This window comes from Carassius gibelio, chromosome A5, assembly GCF_023724105.1.
Source record: "Carassius gibelio isolate Cgi1373 ecotype wild population from Czech Republic chromosome A5, carGib1.2-hapl.c, whole genome shotgun sequence".
Taxonomy (NCBI): domain Eukaryota; kingdom Metazoa; phylum Chordata; class Actinopteri; order Cypriniformes; family Cyprinidae; genus Carassius; species Carassius gibelio.
In genome coordinates this window covers 38,670,231-38,687,511 of record NC_068375.1, presented here as the reverse complement: position 1 = coordinate 38,687,511, position 17,281 = coordinate 38,670,231, and the positions used below count along the sequence as shown (strand labels likewise).

General features: G+C 30.7%; 1 protein-coding gene across 9 annotated transcripts in view; it reads right to left on the bottom strand.

Annotated features, from left to right (window-relative positions):
- Window positions 1–17,281, bottom strand: part of LOC128014901 (myotubularin-related protein 4) — a 48,570-nt gene that overhangs the window by 18,076 nt on the left and 13,213 nt on the right. For 5 of the 9 annotated variants that reach the window (XM_052598601.1, XM_052598602.1, XM_052598604.1 and 2 more), the window contains 6 exons: window positions 9,303–9,392; window positions 7,052–7,168; window positions 2,976–3,005; window positions 2,257–2,339; window positions 1,204–1,370; window positions 717–813 (listed from right to left, as the gene is read on the bottom strand). In XM_052598601.1, coding sequence (XP_052454561.1) covers window positions 717–813; window positions 1,204–1,370; window positions 2,257–2,339; window positions 2,976–3,005; window positions 7,052–7,168; window positions 9,303–9,392 — 584 coding nt within the window. The remainder of the gene's footprint in view (window positions 1–716; window positions 814–1,203; window positions 1,371–2,256; window positions 2,340–2,975; window positions 3,006–7,051; window positions 7,169–9,302; window positions 9,393–17,281) is intronic. The other 4 variants (XM_052598605.1, XM_052598606.1, XM_052598607.1 and 1 more) reach the window with 1 other exon arrangement.

Sequence of the window (17,281 nt, the reverse complement as noted above, 5' to 3'; positions counted from 1 at the left end):
CCCTCAGAATTGTGATATAAATTCACAATTGACTTTTTTTCCTCGGAATTGTGACAAACTCGCAATTCTGACTTTTTTCCTCGGAACTGTGACAAACTCGAAATTCTACCGTTTTCTCGGAATTGTGACAAACTCGGAATTCTACTTTTTCCTCGGAATTGTGACAAACTCGCAATTATGACTTTTTTCCTCGGAACTGTGACAAACTCGCAAATTCTACCGTTTTTCTCGGAATTTTGACAAACTCGGAATTCTACTTTTTCCTCGGAATTGTGACAAACTCGCAATTCTACTTTTTCCTTGGAACTGTGACAAACTCACAATTCTACCGTTTTCTCGGAATTGTGACAAACTTGCAATTCTGACTTTTTTCCTCAATTTTGATAAAAACTCGTAATTCAATTTTTTTTCTCGGAATTGTAATATAAATTCGAAATTTTGACTTTATTCAGAAGTGTGACAAACTCGCAATTCTGACTTTTTTCCTCAAAATTTTGATATAAACTCAGAGTTGTGATATAAACTCGCAATTAGTACTTTTTTTTCTGAAAAAGTTATCTGAGATAAAAAGTAGCAATTACTTTTTAAATGTTTTATTCAGTGGCAGAAACAGGCTTCCATAAGTATTAGTTTAGAAGAATAAATCTTGATTTCTGGCTCTGGCTGGTGAGCAGTTTTCAGAATTTTAGTGAAATCAATTTAAGACTCAAACTTACTTGTAGTTGTTATTGATATCAGACACTCTCCAGGCGTTCTGCATGTCGAATCCCATCCGCTTCACCTCCACCTCCAACCTGTGCCTCACGTGATCACCTGAGAGACACAAACACAGCGGCTACGGATCAATCTGCAGTTCTGGAGAACATAAAGCATCTGAAAATGAGGAGATCAGGACGTGTGCTTAACCCTACTGTATCAACATGATCAAAAAAACCTGTCGCACAGAAGTCTACTCCATGCTTTCGGTCATCTGAATAATAGTTTAGAGTTTTATTGTGTAATTGTACAAACATCAAGTTTCAGCTGGAGCTTCAAGTGTCAAATCTTGACTGGTTTTGATCAAGTAAAGGTCAGAATAAGGTCAGTAATATCTCCAAATGAACTCTTACTGGACTGAAGCAGCTCAGCTTTACTTGATTCTCCATTAATCATGTTTTAGAGTCTCAAATCTGATCCTCAGTGTGTGTGTGTGTGTGTGTGTACCTGGTCTGCACAGGTGCAGGTGCTGGTCTTCATCGTCCGTGTTTCCTCCTAAACACCAGGCGTGATACGCCAGCGCGAACAGCTCCTCCAGACGGGCCGGATGTGCGATGGCTCTGTTCAAGCGCTTCAGCCACTCTTCGCACTGCTTAAACGTCGAGAAATGACACCTGACGCAGAAAACATTGACATGCATGCATTTAACAGATGCCAAAAAAACAGATTCAGCAAAAGCACAATGAAAACTGAGACAATAATATTTTACACTAAGCTCTAACAGTTTAAGCATTCATGTTAACTAACAACGAGGCATCTTTTTTCATGTGGTTCACAGTGCATTAACTAATGTTAACAGAACCACTTTTGATGCGAGTTACATCTTAGTAAATGTAAAATATGCATTTGTATATTCCACAATGTTTCGCACAAGAAACATCAGGCATCAAAACAACAATGTTCATTAGAAAAGATTCAGGACGTCTGAAATCTGGTGCAGAAATCTTGAATGAATCTGATATTGTGCACAGATCATAATATGATTAATCAGATCAATATTGATAATATGAGTCATAATATCCTCCAATAGCAACACGGTTACTAATACATTTTGAACCTCAAACTTCTTGAGATACAAATGAAAAAAGTTATTAAAAATATAAAATATATTATCTAAATGTAATTATAACGTATTATAATTTATTATAGTTTGATACAATAAAAATGATCTAAAATGAATTAAAACCCCAAAAAATTAGTAAATCGCACATTAAATTTATATCATACATAATGTACATTTTTAGTGTGTGTGTGATATATGATATAATGTAATATAAAATGTTAAATAAAATACAAAAATAATATGAATCATTATCTAAAAGTATTATACATAATGTATACTCACAATGTAATAATTCAATTTTAATATAAATATGCATTTTCATTAATCCTCAAAATACAAATTCTCAGATATTATACTTTGGTATAGTAAAAATAACTACAATATCACCTCACACCGCTGAGCAGAAGTGTGTGTGTGTGTGTGTGTGTGTGTGTTACCTCACTACTTTGGAGTCTTTGCAGATGATGTGCAGCTGAAACATATCTCTGCTCTCAACAGCCTCAATCAGCCTCAGAGGAACCTGTACACACACAATCAGCCAATCAGAGAGCAGCAGACCGCATCACATGACATGACTGCATCAACCATCAATCACGAGCATCAAACTAAAAAAAACATGTAATAATGTAACAAAAGTATCTCCTGACCTGCAACAGTTTTATATATATATATATATATATATATATAAATACATGATATCATATAAAACATTTTACTATTGTCTGTTCTGTCAATGATATAATATATATCAAAATATACAATATAAACTAAATATATTTCTTAAGCTTAAGTCCTGTTAATACATTTATAAATTTTATATATGACAAACTATAATATAAAAATGGTTTAATTTGATAAAGTATAACATAATAAAACTATATAATATAATATTTTTTACACATCTATAAAATGTATATCTATATATTTTTAAATATCTATTATTAACAGACTCAATAGTTAAAGTCTTAAAGTATTTTAATGACGCCTGTCATGTTAAATATATAATATATCAATTTTTACAATATAATATATGATATATGACCAGACTACATTCATGTGAGAAACAGAGAAACCAAACAGTAACAGGGGAAATTAAAGACATGAAAAGGAGGGATGAAGAGGTCAGAGGTGAGAGGTGAGGGTGCAGATTACTCACAGAGATCTCACTGTCCACACCAGGATACATCTACAACACCGACACAGGGATGAGGAAGAGGAAGAGAGGGTGGAGAAAAAAAAAGAGGGAGATGAAAACATGACATAAATGGAGGGGTATGAAAAACGCACAGAGAGAGAGAGAGAGAGAGAGAGAGAGAGAGACAAAGACAGAGAGAGAGAGAAAGAGAGACAAAGACAGAGAGAGAGAGAGAGAGAGAGACAGAGACAGAGACAGAGAGAGAGAGAGAGACAGAAAGACAGAGAGAGAGAGAGAGAGAGAGAGAGAGACAGAGACAGAGAGAGACAGAGACAGAGAGAGAGAGAGAGAGAGACAAAGACAGAGAGAGAGAGAGAGAGAGAGAGTCCACTCAGTGATCAGAGCTACACTAGATGGGACAGACATCCAACAGAAGCCCTACACACAGAATTCTGCAAAATGATTCTAAAATTACAAAGAACAACACCCAATAACGCATGTAGGGCAGAATTAGGCCGATTCCCATTGTTTATCAATATGCAAAAAAGATCCCTCAAATTCTGGATGCATCTGAAATCAAGTCCCACAGAATCACTTCATTTTAAAGCGCTACAAACCCAAGAACTGAACCCTGAAAAGAGTCCACTCAGTCAGCTAGTTCTGAGACTTACTAACCTGACTAACTCTACTAACACTAACCAGTCTCAGACCAGCACTGCTTCTCACCAAAACATCAAAATCAACCAAATTACCAAACTATCTAAAAATACATATCTGGAACATTGGGATCAAGAAACTAAAACACAAAGTAAATTACAATTCTATCGAACCCTAAAATCTGATTATGAATGTGAAGATTATCTCCAGAGTGTCAAAGACACAAAGCAGAGACGGATCCTGACCAAGTACAGGCTCAGTGAGCACAGTCTAGCCATCGAGACGGGCAGACACCGAAAGAGCTGGTTACCCAGAGAGAGAAGAGTGTGTGCTCACTGTCAGACAGGAGAGATCGAGACAGAGACGCACTTCCTCCTGCACTGTCACAAATACACCTCCATAAGAGAACTATACTTGAACAAATTCACTAATTTAATACAGAACTTTACAGCAATTAGTGAAACAGAAAAATTAAAAATAATATTAGGAGAGGGACACACAGCAGCACTGGCTGCGAGATACGTGTGGACGTGCCACAGCCTGAGAGACAGCAGGTGAACGTGTGTGTGTGTGTGTGTGTGTGTGTGTGTGTGTGTGTGACCTCAGTGTGTCTGACCCTATTGTGCACCACAGTGACCCTTAGTATGTTTGTGTATTTCTATGTAAGTTTAAGACTGTGGAATCAAACGTTCACACAAATGTTATAATTTGTTAGTTTAATATTATAAGATGTTATTATAATCAGTTCCATTACTGTGATGTCCATTTTTTTGTTATAATTTATTCTATTTCTTCTATATATGTACACTAAGCTTTGGCAATATTGTATAATTTACATTCATGCCAATAAAGCAATATTGAATTGAATTGAATTGAATTGAGAGAGAGAGACAGAAAGACAGAGAGAGAGAGAGAGAGAGAGAGAGAGACAGAGACAGAGAGAGAGAGAGAGAGAGAGACAGAGACAGAGAGAGAGAGAGAGAGAGAGAGACAAAGACAGAGAGAGAGAGAGAGAGAGAGAGAGACAGAGACAGAGACAGAGAGAGAGAGAGAGAGAGAGACAGAGACAGAGACAGAGACAGAGAGACAGAGAGAGAGAGACAGACAAATCTTTGCTCAAGTTGAGCAAAAAGATCCAGGATTATTAATAAAGAGCCTTAAATCTCAGGGTCACATGATGCTGTTATTCAAATGAGCTGACCATGTGCAGAGTGCAAGGGATTCTGGGTAGTGTCATTAAGATTCCAGTCTCATGCCTGAAGGAACGTTAAATTTAGCATAATGCAGATTATAAAAACAAGAAAAAAACTGTGTGATCAGAATAAAGCTCATTAACGTTAAAATAACAAATACTGTCACAGAGTGGCATGGGTTAAAACTAGTGATATTTCACTATCATTTATATGCTAGTATCATATTTAAAACAGCTTTTAAGTTTATTTTTAAGTTTATTTTATTTTGTCAAACAGTGACATGAACATGAGTGTCGTTTTGTTATTTATAAAATATTTATGAATATTTTAAAGTTCCTTTTGTTTTATTTTGTCATAGAGAAGCTGTTCAACATCAGTGTTATTTTATTATTATTTGAACATTATTACCATATTTATTTATTTTTAAATTAGAAGTAATTTTTATATTTTCCGTCTTCATTTTTGTCTAAGCAACAGTAGCGTTACTATTTTATTATTTCTACACTATTATAGTATTTAGTATTTTAAAGTAGGGTTTATTTTCTATTTTTAGTTAATTTTTTTATTTTTGTCAAAGCGAAAGGCATTCAACATCAATGTTATTTTATTTATACACTATTATAGAATTTATAAAGCTTTTATTTTTATATTTTCAGTTTTTTATATATTATTTAAATTTTGCCATTTGCTAATTTTTATTAATTTATATTATTTCCGTTTAGTTTTGTTCTCAGTTTTAGTATAACTTAAGCTTATTTCAGTTCTTTTTTTTGAGTTTTTGTTTTGTTCATCTGCCATTGTTCATCTTATTTTTTTTAGATACACTATCATTGTGATTCATATTTTTTATTTATTAAATGTTATAAATAAATGTTTATTTCAAATAACAACACTGTTACACACATAAGATCCCTTTAAACACGTCACAATGCTGAGAAGTCGAAAATAAACAGCAGGTCAAAGTTTCACTCTTAATAACTCTAATGATGCTTCCCCTTGAAGATCAGCACTCCAGACATGAAGAGAGGCGAGCTAGTAATAGTAGAGAGAGCAGACGGGGTCAGGCCAGCGTTTAAACACACGTATGTAGGAGATAAGAGGCTTTCCTCTGTTCACTGAAGGACATCAGTGACTCACGGATCATTCTACACCACTACAGTATACAACTATATATTTCAGCCATAACATCATATCTAGCATAAAATAAGTTATAGTATATTTATCTATAAAAACATTAAATATGAGGCATGCATTTAGTTTTAAATAAGTTACTATATTTACATATTTAAATATTTATTTAAATACTTCAAAATTGTTATTTTTATTTAAAAACTAACATGTTAATTCAACTATTATAAATATAAAATAATTATACATGCGTGTTTTTATATATACAAACATGCACATTTACGTGTTTAAAAAAATATTATATAATATTATAATTAAAGATTGAGATCTATATATAATATAGCATGCATGTACACACAATGACATAAAAAGTATTACAAAATTATATATCTAAATATGATCTATATACATTTCAAGCAAAATATATAAAGTTATAATATAATATATATGGTATGCATGTATGTACACGATATAAAATGCTTCAAAATAATATATTTGAATATGAGCTATATACATTTTAAGCAAAATATTATATAATAGAATATACATTATGTAAAACATTTATAAAAAAAATTGAGGTATATGCATAATGTAGTATGCATGTACACAATGATATAAAATGTTTAAAAAATGATGTATACATGTATATGATGTAAATATATATACACACACATATAAAGATAGATATAGTTGGTAAAAATATATTCAAAATCATAAAGTATATATACGGACATTTAAATATGATTGCATTCAGGCTGTGCTAACCAACAGCAGCAAACAGAATAGCAAAAATACGGCTGTTTCAAACGTTTTCCTGAACTCGTGCATTTTTTATTTAAATTGCACAAACCACACTTAAAAGGAATCTAAACGTCAGCAGGGCTAAAGTCACAACAGCGACGCCCGCAGCGCTTTACATGCTTGACGTCAGGGAGGCTGCGAGTGAAAAAGAGAAAAGAGGCTCGTGTTCAGACCTCCAGAGCTCTGAGGTCAGAGAAATCAAACCGTGCCCAGAGACGGCTCTTTTCTCTGGGATAAGAGGAGACGAGCCTCAAAGACTGCAACAGCTGGAGGGCTGAACTCTCTCTCTGTCTTTCTTGTGCTGCTCTGTGCTCTTACGTTGATGATGGAGTCTTTGAACTTGATGTGAAGTCTGTAGTTGGAGATGGCGATGATGGCATCGTCCGCACGGCCCAGGAACTCGACCCACTCGCCCTGCAGGACAGGAAACGGGACCTGGAGAGACCGGAGAACACAAAAACATGCCTTTGAAGTGTGACAAGAAATACACACTGAAACAAAAAGGTTAAATGAAAGTTTCACGACAAACCGTCAAAATAAAAGTCTGGTTTAACTTGAAGAAATTATGACAAATATATCACTACTGTATAATAAAATATAATTCTCAGCTAATAATGATAATATATTTAAGTAGTATCGTATCATACTTCCCAGGTATTTTTTCATTAATTTATGGTGCTGTTATGCAGCATCTTATTTGACAAAAACAATTGAAATGTTTTGTTGTACTTTTTTTTTTTTATAAAATTTGAAAGATGTATCGCATTTTTTATATTAAGTATACACAATATATTCAAAATTTGTTTTACATTAAGCAACATGAAATCAAAATTGATTATTTAACACGTTTATGGTCTTGCACAATATTCTGATTTAAAAAAAAAAGGGTAACAAATTTTTCAAACTAATGTAGAAACTTATTCCTCTGAAACTTTGACAGACATCAAGAATAGATTCTATTATTCAACCCATCTTTACCTCCTTTTTGATATTTTCCCATTAAATATTATGTTTCACTAATACCGTACACCAAATCTATCTTACTTAGAGAGACAAAGACAGCAACAAATGAAGACATCTGGATAAGATGTGCAAATGTGATGGATGTGAAAAAATACTAAATATTAAAGACGTAAGCGCACAAAGTCATGCACAAAAAGTGCATGCTATTCCAAACTAAATCAAAGACTGCATTTCATCAACGTGATGACTTTCAGAGGTCATCTATATGCAGAAGTCTTAAAGTTACAGCAGCAAAATCTGAGATTGCATTAAATGGTCGTGAAAAACTAAATGATGGATATTTCACTTTAAGATAAGTAGACTTCAGGGAGCAATAAAACCCTATGAAGTGCAGAAGGTGTAGAGAAATACAACATCATGGGCTCTGTAAGTGCTGTAATGCTGATCTATAGCGCAGGAGGATGCTTGCATTACCGACGACTGGATTTTATGCTTTGGTGAAGAGAGCCTCCTCCAGGACGCAATATACTACATAATTGATGAGCACAGATTCATGGCACTGTAAACTAAACAGATATGAACATGCTTAAGCACAAGGTAAAATGTGCCAGTCAACAATGGCGTGCACGTTTTTACATTTGTATCTCAATGCAACAATGCATGTGTGACCCTGGAGCACAGGGGGTATATTTGTAGCAATAGCCAAAAATACATTGTATGGGTCAAAATTAATGTTTTTTTTTAATGCCAAATATCCTTAGGAAGATATTTAGTAATATTCCGGTTGTAAATATATTTAAACTTCACGTTTGATTATTAATATGCATTGCTAAGAACTTCATCTGAACAACTTTAAAGATGATTTTCTCAATATTTAGATTTTTTTGCACCGTCAGATTCCAGATTTTAAAATGGTTGGATCTTGGCCAAATATCGTCCGATCCTAACAAACCATGCATCAAAGGAAAGATGATTTATTCAGCTTTCATGATGCATTGATGCTCAATTTTGAAAAACTGACCCATATGTCTGATTTTGAGGTTACATGTAATTATGAATGATGAAAATTAAAAACAAAAATGAGCTGAAAATGTGTTTCTTCATCAGATTTGGAGAAATGGTCAGACGGTGTCCAGTCTCGAGTCTGAGATTGTCATCTTCACAATGCTCTAACGTGGCGAGTTTTACACTGACAAACAAAAAACCTTCATATAATATGCATTCATAAATTGACCACAGTAAGACCAGAACCATACATTAAGAAAGTAACTTAAATACATGGACATTAAGTGCTACATATAGACTCAAAGTCATTGAATAAGAGTCAATGTCAAGCTCTTGTGCTCAGTATCTGGACGTCCCCACTGTATCCGTGTCATGGCTTTGTCCTTTTGATGAATCTCACTCTTTTCACCTCCACATCGGTCACCCTCCGTTTCTCCAGACCTTTCATATGATTTTTTTTTTTCACACACATTAAACGCAGAGGACAGATGTGTGTGTGTGTGTGTGTGTGTGTGTGTGTTAACCCACTTTCTCTACAGAGAACGAACATGTGAGATGAGACGCAGCATGGGAGAAAGCTGTCATGAGGCGTGAAACTGACCTGCAGAGCGTCGTCTTCTTTGACCGGCTCTTTCTGGGGGAACAGGTCCCGGGCCTGAATGTACTCCAGACTGGGCGGCCCCTCCTCACCCTAAAACACACACACACAAAACACACACACCATCACAAATCAACTTCAGGAAACAAACTGTTCCAATTTAGAACTCTGACTGAACGGGCTGCATTTGAATTTGACCTTTGACCCCACGTCAGCAGAATTCTAAAGTCCCCGTCTTTGGAATGTTCTGTTGCTTGGCAACTGTAAACAACTTTGCTTTGGCCAAATTCTAAAGCATGCTTGCTTAAAGCACTGCAGTTGCAGCTGTCTTCTTTTCTTTACTTATTTAAAAGCATCTTCTTTGTTGACATCAGGTTTATAAATGCTTCTCGTTACGAATTTTGGACATTCCATCATACATATATGTTACAAAAACAAAATACTGCATTAGCAGAACACGTACACACATGCTACACTGGACTGAAGAATATTAAGTTCAGGACTTTTTCAAATGCAGCAGAAATGGCTGATGACAGGGCTACGTGTTCACCGGCGTCACGCAGTGGATTTAACATTGATCTGAAGGGACCTTGAGCCGCCGTTCACGTCACAGGACGAGGTGAAAGACCTTCGTCTGGCATCAGACACGAGTGAGGAAATCAACACACCTCCCAACAGAGAACACAAGAGCCAGCCCACATGGAGAAAAGCTCTCCAATGCAAACTTCACAGCATGCAACGACAAGATTGCTACAGGAGAGGGGCAGAGTGAAAAACATCTGAGGACCTCCGCTCTGAACTCTGCACGGTTTGCTGATTGAGAAAAGTGGAAGGTTAAACATTATGATGAAAGCCTGAACATCAATGAAAAACTCTCTCTCACACACACACACACACACACACACACACTCTTTCCATTTCATCATGCAGTGGGTCGTTCTGAAGTTGCCACACAGGGCACGTTAAAGTCTGCAGCCAAGTCAAAATGAATTTGCCTTCAGCATCTGGACGAGGTGTTATGAAGGAAAAAGTCATTGCCTTCCTACAAGCTTATGAAAAACTTCACAATAACATGCACAAAAATATATTTAAGAAAGTATTAGGAGCAGCATCATGATACTGGTGCGGTCCAGAGTTATTTTAGTATTTTATATACCGTAAAAGTTTTCATTAATATTTAAATAAGATTTTTTTATTTTGTTTTCAAAATAAAATATTTTGTTTTTATTTTCGTTTTGTTTTAACCAATAAAAAATTTCATTTTTATTAGTTAAAATAAAAGTAAAATGCTATTTTTATTTTAAATAAAAAAAAAACTACTATTATTTGTGTTACTATTCGTTTTATTTAAACTATAAAGACTTTTTATTGGCGTTTTGGTGAAACTTAGTAACAGATATAAAACTAAATTTAATAAATTTAACTAAACTAAATGTAATCAATGCATTTGAACTAGACTGAAATGTATTTAACACATCAATCATGGAAATACTTTTTAAATAACTCTTAGCATTAAACTCAATTAATTTTTTTTTACCATTTATATACCATAGATTTACAGAGTATACTTTTTTATATTTTAAATAAAATTTTATTTTTATATTTTCTCTTAGTTTTAGGAATTTAATTTTAATTAGATCAACATGGGCATTAAATATTACTCTTTATAAAAAAAAAATTATATGCAAAAATATGGGTTACAAATAAAATGTGCCTCCAGTGAAGAATCTGTCTGCATACGACGTGACGAGAGCCGTCCTGGAAATGCAATGAAACCTGCTGAATGACTAAATCATTAAATAAACACTGTTTACATGCGGTTTATATATACACTACATGTATTATATATATTATATATTTCAATTTAAAAATAACAGTAATATTACTAATACTAAACAAAAATATAAAAATCACTTAAAATAAAATAAATCTTACTCTTGTAATGTTTCACTGGAAAAATGTATTTATGGAAAATAATTAGAATTTTACTTTATAACAGTAAAATGACAATCCTTGTATTCATTCTAACAATAATTCCATTATTATTATTACTACTATTTCTACTACTAGTACAACTAGTAGAAATATTAAAATAAAACAAATAAATACTACTCTTGAAAACAAATTGCTAATTGCTAATATTTGGCCAAAATACTACTCTTGAAGAAAAATGAAATAATAATTTCATAATTTATTTTAAAGAATGATTTTTTTTTCATTTTCAAACAATAAATCACATTGATTTTGACAGTAAACCACAGGGAACCCTTAAACTTCTGTTTTGTTGATAAGTGCTTCTCATTACAAGCATGGCAAGGCGTTTGATGCATGCATTTATTTATTTAATTACAAAAAAAAAATTTCTTTATTTGTTAATATGAAATTTTCCATCTGCAGTAAAAAAAAAATAATAATAATAATAATAATGGTGATTTTCAGACTTGGTGCCACCGGAGCAATACATTACAGAAATTATATAATTAGAAATAATTAGAGATAGATATTTGTATATTCAACACTCAACCCTCCTCAAACAGACCCAGGACGGCCTTGAGGAGGATATTTGACTCTCCTGATGAGGATCGGCTGCAGACGCGCTATAAAAAGCTCCGAGTGACACAGAGATCTTCAAACAGCACACAGACACACCTCTGACTCCTTAAGCAAGTTACAGGACAGAAATAGGACAGAAACAAGGCCCAAACTGAGAGGAAGACGCAAGCAGAAGCCACACATACCAGAAGTGATGAGCAAAGTAGAAAGTAAGAAACAGGCTTGAAATACACACATCCTGTATAGTTGTTTTTTGTCTCTAATAATTAGATATAGTTAAGGTTTAAGTACAAAAATGACTGAAAATTAAAATAAAAATAAAGCTATATATATAAAAAAAAAAAACAGGAAAAATAAACCAACAATGACAAAAGCACAAAATTACTAAAATGTAAATGCAATACATTTAAATTAATAATCTTAATTAGTATTATTAATATTAAGCATTTAAAATAATATGAATAATACTAGAAGTAATAATAAAGGTGAGAAAAATGCTAAAACGTATTTGTTTTTTATTTAATTTACTAATATACATAATTTACTAATATATATATATATATATATATATATACATATATATATATATATATGTGTGTGTGTGTGTGTGTGTGTGTGTGTGTGTGTGTGCGTGTATGTATATATGGAGAACAGAACTTAAAAACTCAGGGCAGATTATGATTTACATTATAATGAAAAGCAAAAGCATGTGAAATTAAGCTTTTGTAGGAAGAAACATTTTTTTCTAAGTATATTTTATACACAAAAATAATTCCAGAAAACATGAATTGTACATATTTTATGCATTTAATTTATTTTCTATGTATTTAATCTGTATTTCATTATTCTTTGTTTATTAATATATATTGACAGTAGTTGGTAAAAAACTAAGTGTAGATTATGAAATGCAAGGCCAAACGATGAAGCAATCACCTATATGTGCATAAAGGACATTTTAGGATCAAAAAAGATGTTAAACACCTGTCAGAAGAGCATCTCTGCTGTAAGACGATACCTTTGGCCAGTTTACAAGAAACATAATGTTCTCGTGTCAAAAGATGGTTTCTGTCTCTTCAGGTGAGGTCAGGTGACCCTCAGACCAATTATCCGGTCACTTTGAGACAGCGGTACGAAAAATGTCCCGTCTCAGGCTTTGAGTCTCTGGGATCTCGTCCCGCTCGATCCCACACTTTATCTCATTTGTGTGCCGCGCTGGAAATAGAGTAACAAGACGAAGCCCTCGCTAATGCATTAACAACACGCTCCACAGTAACACTCCGCCACAACAGCTTCACTGTTCAATAAACAGACTAATATTTTACAAATAAGATTAGGTACTAACATTACTAAACTAAAACTGAAAAAAAAAACTATAGAATAATAATAGAAATGACAAAAATATAGTATTATTCAAAATATATATTTTTAAATAAATACTTAAAAATAATAAAAAGCACATAGTTAGAACATTTTTGTTATCTGAAAAAGCTTAAATATTAAATAAAAAATACTGATTAGGAATTCATAAATAATAAAATGACAAAAGCAAATGGAAAAAAATGACAAAAAATAAAAATAAAATATTTCTTTATAGTAAAAATAATAAAAATGACAAAAGCACAAAAGTAAAAAAAGAAACAATTTTCAGAAATTAAAATAAAGCTTAAATAACAAATTTATATGTATATAAAACCATAAACAAATTACTAAAACTGAAAAATTAAATAAGGAAAAATGAAATAAAAATGAGAAAAAAACAAAAGTAGAACAAAACATTTTTGGTAATGGAAATATGGCTAAAAGAAAATATAAATATTAAATGAAAAACATAAGAAAAAATAAATTAGAAATGTATATCAAATAATAAAAATGCAAAAGCACATAAAATGACTAAAAATTAAAATTAAAACAAAGCTTAATACTAGCTTAATAAAAATACTAAAGCACATAAGCAGAACAAAAATGGTAAATGAAATAAGGCTGAAATAAATAAAATATCACATAAAAAAAATGTATTTAAAATAATAAATGCACAAGAAATTACTAAAAATAAGATAAAATAAAACAAAGTATGAATGATAAAAATACATCTCATTTGGCCAATACAAAATATGAAGAAAACTACATCAGTATGTAAATAATACTAAAAGACGACAGGTGCTTCACGTGATTTGATTATTTTGGGTCATATCTCATCACACGGTCCAGCTCTAATTCTCTGTTGGGTTTCAGGTCGGCCACAGGAGGACGGGAACATGAATTAAATCATTCAAAGAGGTTTTGGGATGGGACAGCTAATGGTTTCATTCATTAAAACAATCATCATCTTCTGTAATCCAGTGGGAAGCGTATGAGTTAGATGGACTGGAGATTATTACAGCCTTTCAGATTAAAACGCAAAAGCAATTCAGTCTCTGATTTAACATAATTTACAAATTATTTAATTATTATTAATAATAATAATAATAATTAATAATGCAAAAACAATGAAATTATTAAATGTATTTTTAATGGAATTTAATTTATTTCTTTATTTAATTTTAAAACCTACAGTATTTTTTACAGTAAATTGAAGTTTTAATTTAGCTGTAAATCTAATCAAAACAATTAAATGTATTTAATAAATCAACACTCAAATAAAAACAGTTGTGTAGAAACATTTAAATCAACTTTATATCAACTTTTTAATTATATAAAATTGTTTTTACTCTGATTCACTGTTAAATATTAACAATTAAATAGCGGATGTAATATAAAAAAGTTATGACAGATTTATTAAACATATTACATTATATATTGAACACTTATCACATGTTGTTTTTATAGTAATGCTATTTTCATAGTTATTTTATAACAGATATTTTTACTGTAAATTTGAAAAAAGTCGTTATATACTAAATGTCAATCACATATGCAATTTTTATAGTTATTGGTTGGTTTAGTTATTTTATAATGGTTTCCAAAACTATTTTATTATTGTCATTGTTGACGAAAATTTTACAAATTAAAACGGTTTTTATAGTAAACACCCATTGCATATATTATTTAGTTTCATTTAAAAATAGTTAATTCGATATGAAATTAAAATAGTTATTTTTTTCTAGAAATAAACAAATAAATGCTTTATAAAACACACTAATAATGAAGACAATTTCTGTGCATCATTAATTACAAAGGTCTAAATCAGCCGAGAAACGATCTGTGAAAGCTCAGAGAGGCGAGGAAGCTGCTTGCTTCCTCTCGCTGATAATAAATATTTCAGAAGTAGGAATATGTTATTTATGAGCTCATGCACGATGATGAAGATCTGCTCGTCTTAAATCAAACGTGATCTGCACGAGATCTCAGCATCAATGCACATGCTGATATATTAAAGCACAGCAGTCTGATTCTATACTAATGCAAAGGATCCCATTATCAGCCTGCAGTAGACTAATCCACTACATTACATGGTGCAATAAATGTTTACTGGGATTATTAAATCAATTTAATCGTTTACAAAAGCATCTTTTATTATATTGACGTTCACTTGGTGTGCCAGAAACACGCCCTAAACATAGAAAGAAATTATATATGAACTTTTTGGTTGGCCTTACTGCTTTACTTGGTGTTATTTTAATATAGCAATATAAAAGACAGCCATATTCTTGGAGTAATATTTGATGTTTTCGTAATTTAAAATAAAAATAAAAAATTGGTTGCATGCTTTGTCCTTTTTATATTTTATATAAATGTATATTGTGTGTATATTTTAGTTTTAATGTTTTTTTATTTCTAAGATTGCGTTAATTTAGTACTTTAAGATATACTAAAAATGTAAAATATTGTTTTGGCAACTAGCTTAAAATGTTATTTTCATATATTTGAAATTGTTTCAAATAATGATTTTTTTTGTATGTTTTTAACCCTTATGGTGCAATGTTTATATGCATGTAAATGTAAAAATACTATTTTACAATTTAAAAAAATGTATATAATAATAAAAGTTTAATATTTATTTATAGTTTCATATTTTAATGTGGATAAACCAAAAAAAAAAAAAAAAAAAAAACATCATCCATCATTTAGTTCAATTTTATTAATTTTGTTGCATGCTCATGCTATATATATTGATATATGTCTTTTTAGTTTTAGAATTGTATTAATTTTTATTTATTAGATTTAGTCAAGTACTTCAAGTTAAACTAAAAATCTGAAATATTGCTTCGGCAACCAGCTTAAATAAAACGTTGTTTTTGTACATTCTATTGGAAATTATTTTGTTCCAAATAATGATTTTGTATTGTTTTTTATGGTTTTAACCCTGACAGTGCAATGTTTATATGCATGTAAAAATACATTTTTAGAATTGTAAAAAATTAATAACAAATATTTTTTTTCCAGATTTTATTCATAGTTTAATTTAAATGTGTATAAACCTTCCATTAAAATTTTTAAACATTCTCTCAACACTCTAGTAGAGAGTTATGCACGAGATAATATATTATAACTTAATTCAAAATATTAAATGCTTGATATACTAAATACATACAACATTTTTATAACCACTTGTTATATTTTTTTAGTTCATAAAACAATTTCCTAATAATTATCTTTGCTGGAAAATTGACAAAATGGTTTATGTACTGAAAACCCATCACGTTATTTTTATAGTTGTTTATATTATTTTTACAGTTATTGTGTAATAGTTTAAAACATAAATGTTATAATAAAATATCAGAATCAAATTAAAAACTAAATCCTAAATTATTATAAAATACTAAACAATACTAAACCCCATTATTATAATTAATAACATCGTTGCCAATGTGATGACCATTATACTAATAAATAAAAAACATATAATATTTTCCTTATTACAACTTACTAATCAAAATATTATATTAATATAACAATACATATATATCAAATATAATACAGTAATTAAAATAATCATAATATTATACAGTTTATAAATAATTTAATGAAATTTTCTTATTTCCGTTTTCTATTTATATTAGTAGGCTTATATATTATTATTATTATTATTATATGTTAATGCTATATAATAATAATTATTATTATTATTATTATTGTAATTATTATGCACTTTATACCAAAATAATAATGATTAAAATATAATATTTTCGATTAAATAGCATAAATAACAAACATAAATAAATGTATTATAATGAATATAATTTGCATAATAAAAATGTATTTCAATTATATTTATTATTTCTATTTTCTTTTGCTTGTTGTTTTTTAAATATTTAGTTTATTATGCTTTATAATATTTTTTATTTTAGTAATCTTTGTAATTTAGCATAATGTTATACTATCAGAATATAACAATAATCAAATATAATAATAATATAATTATTTAATATACTTATTTTTTAATATTACTATTATTTACTAAAATATTAAACAACAACAATAATAATCAT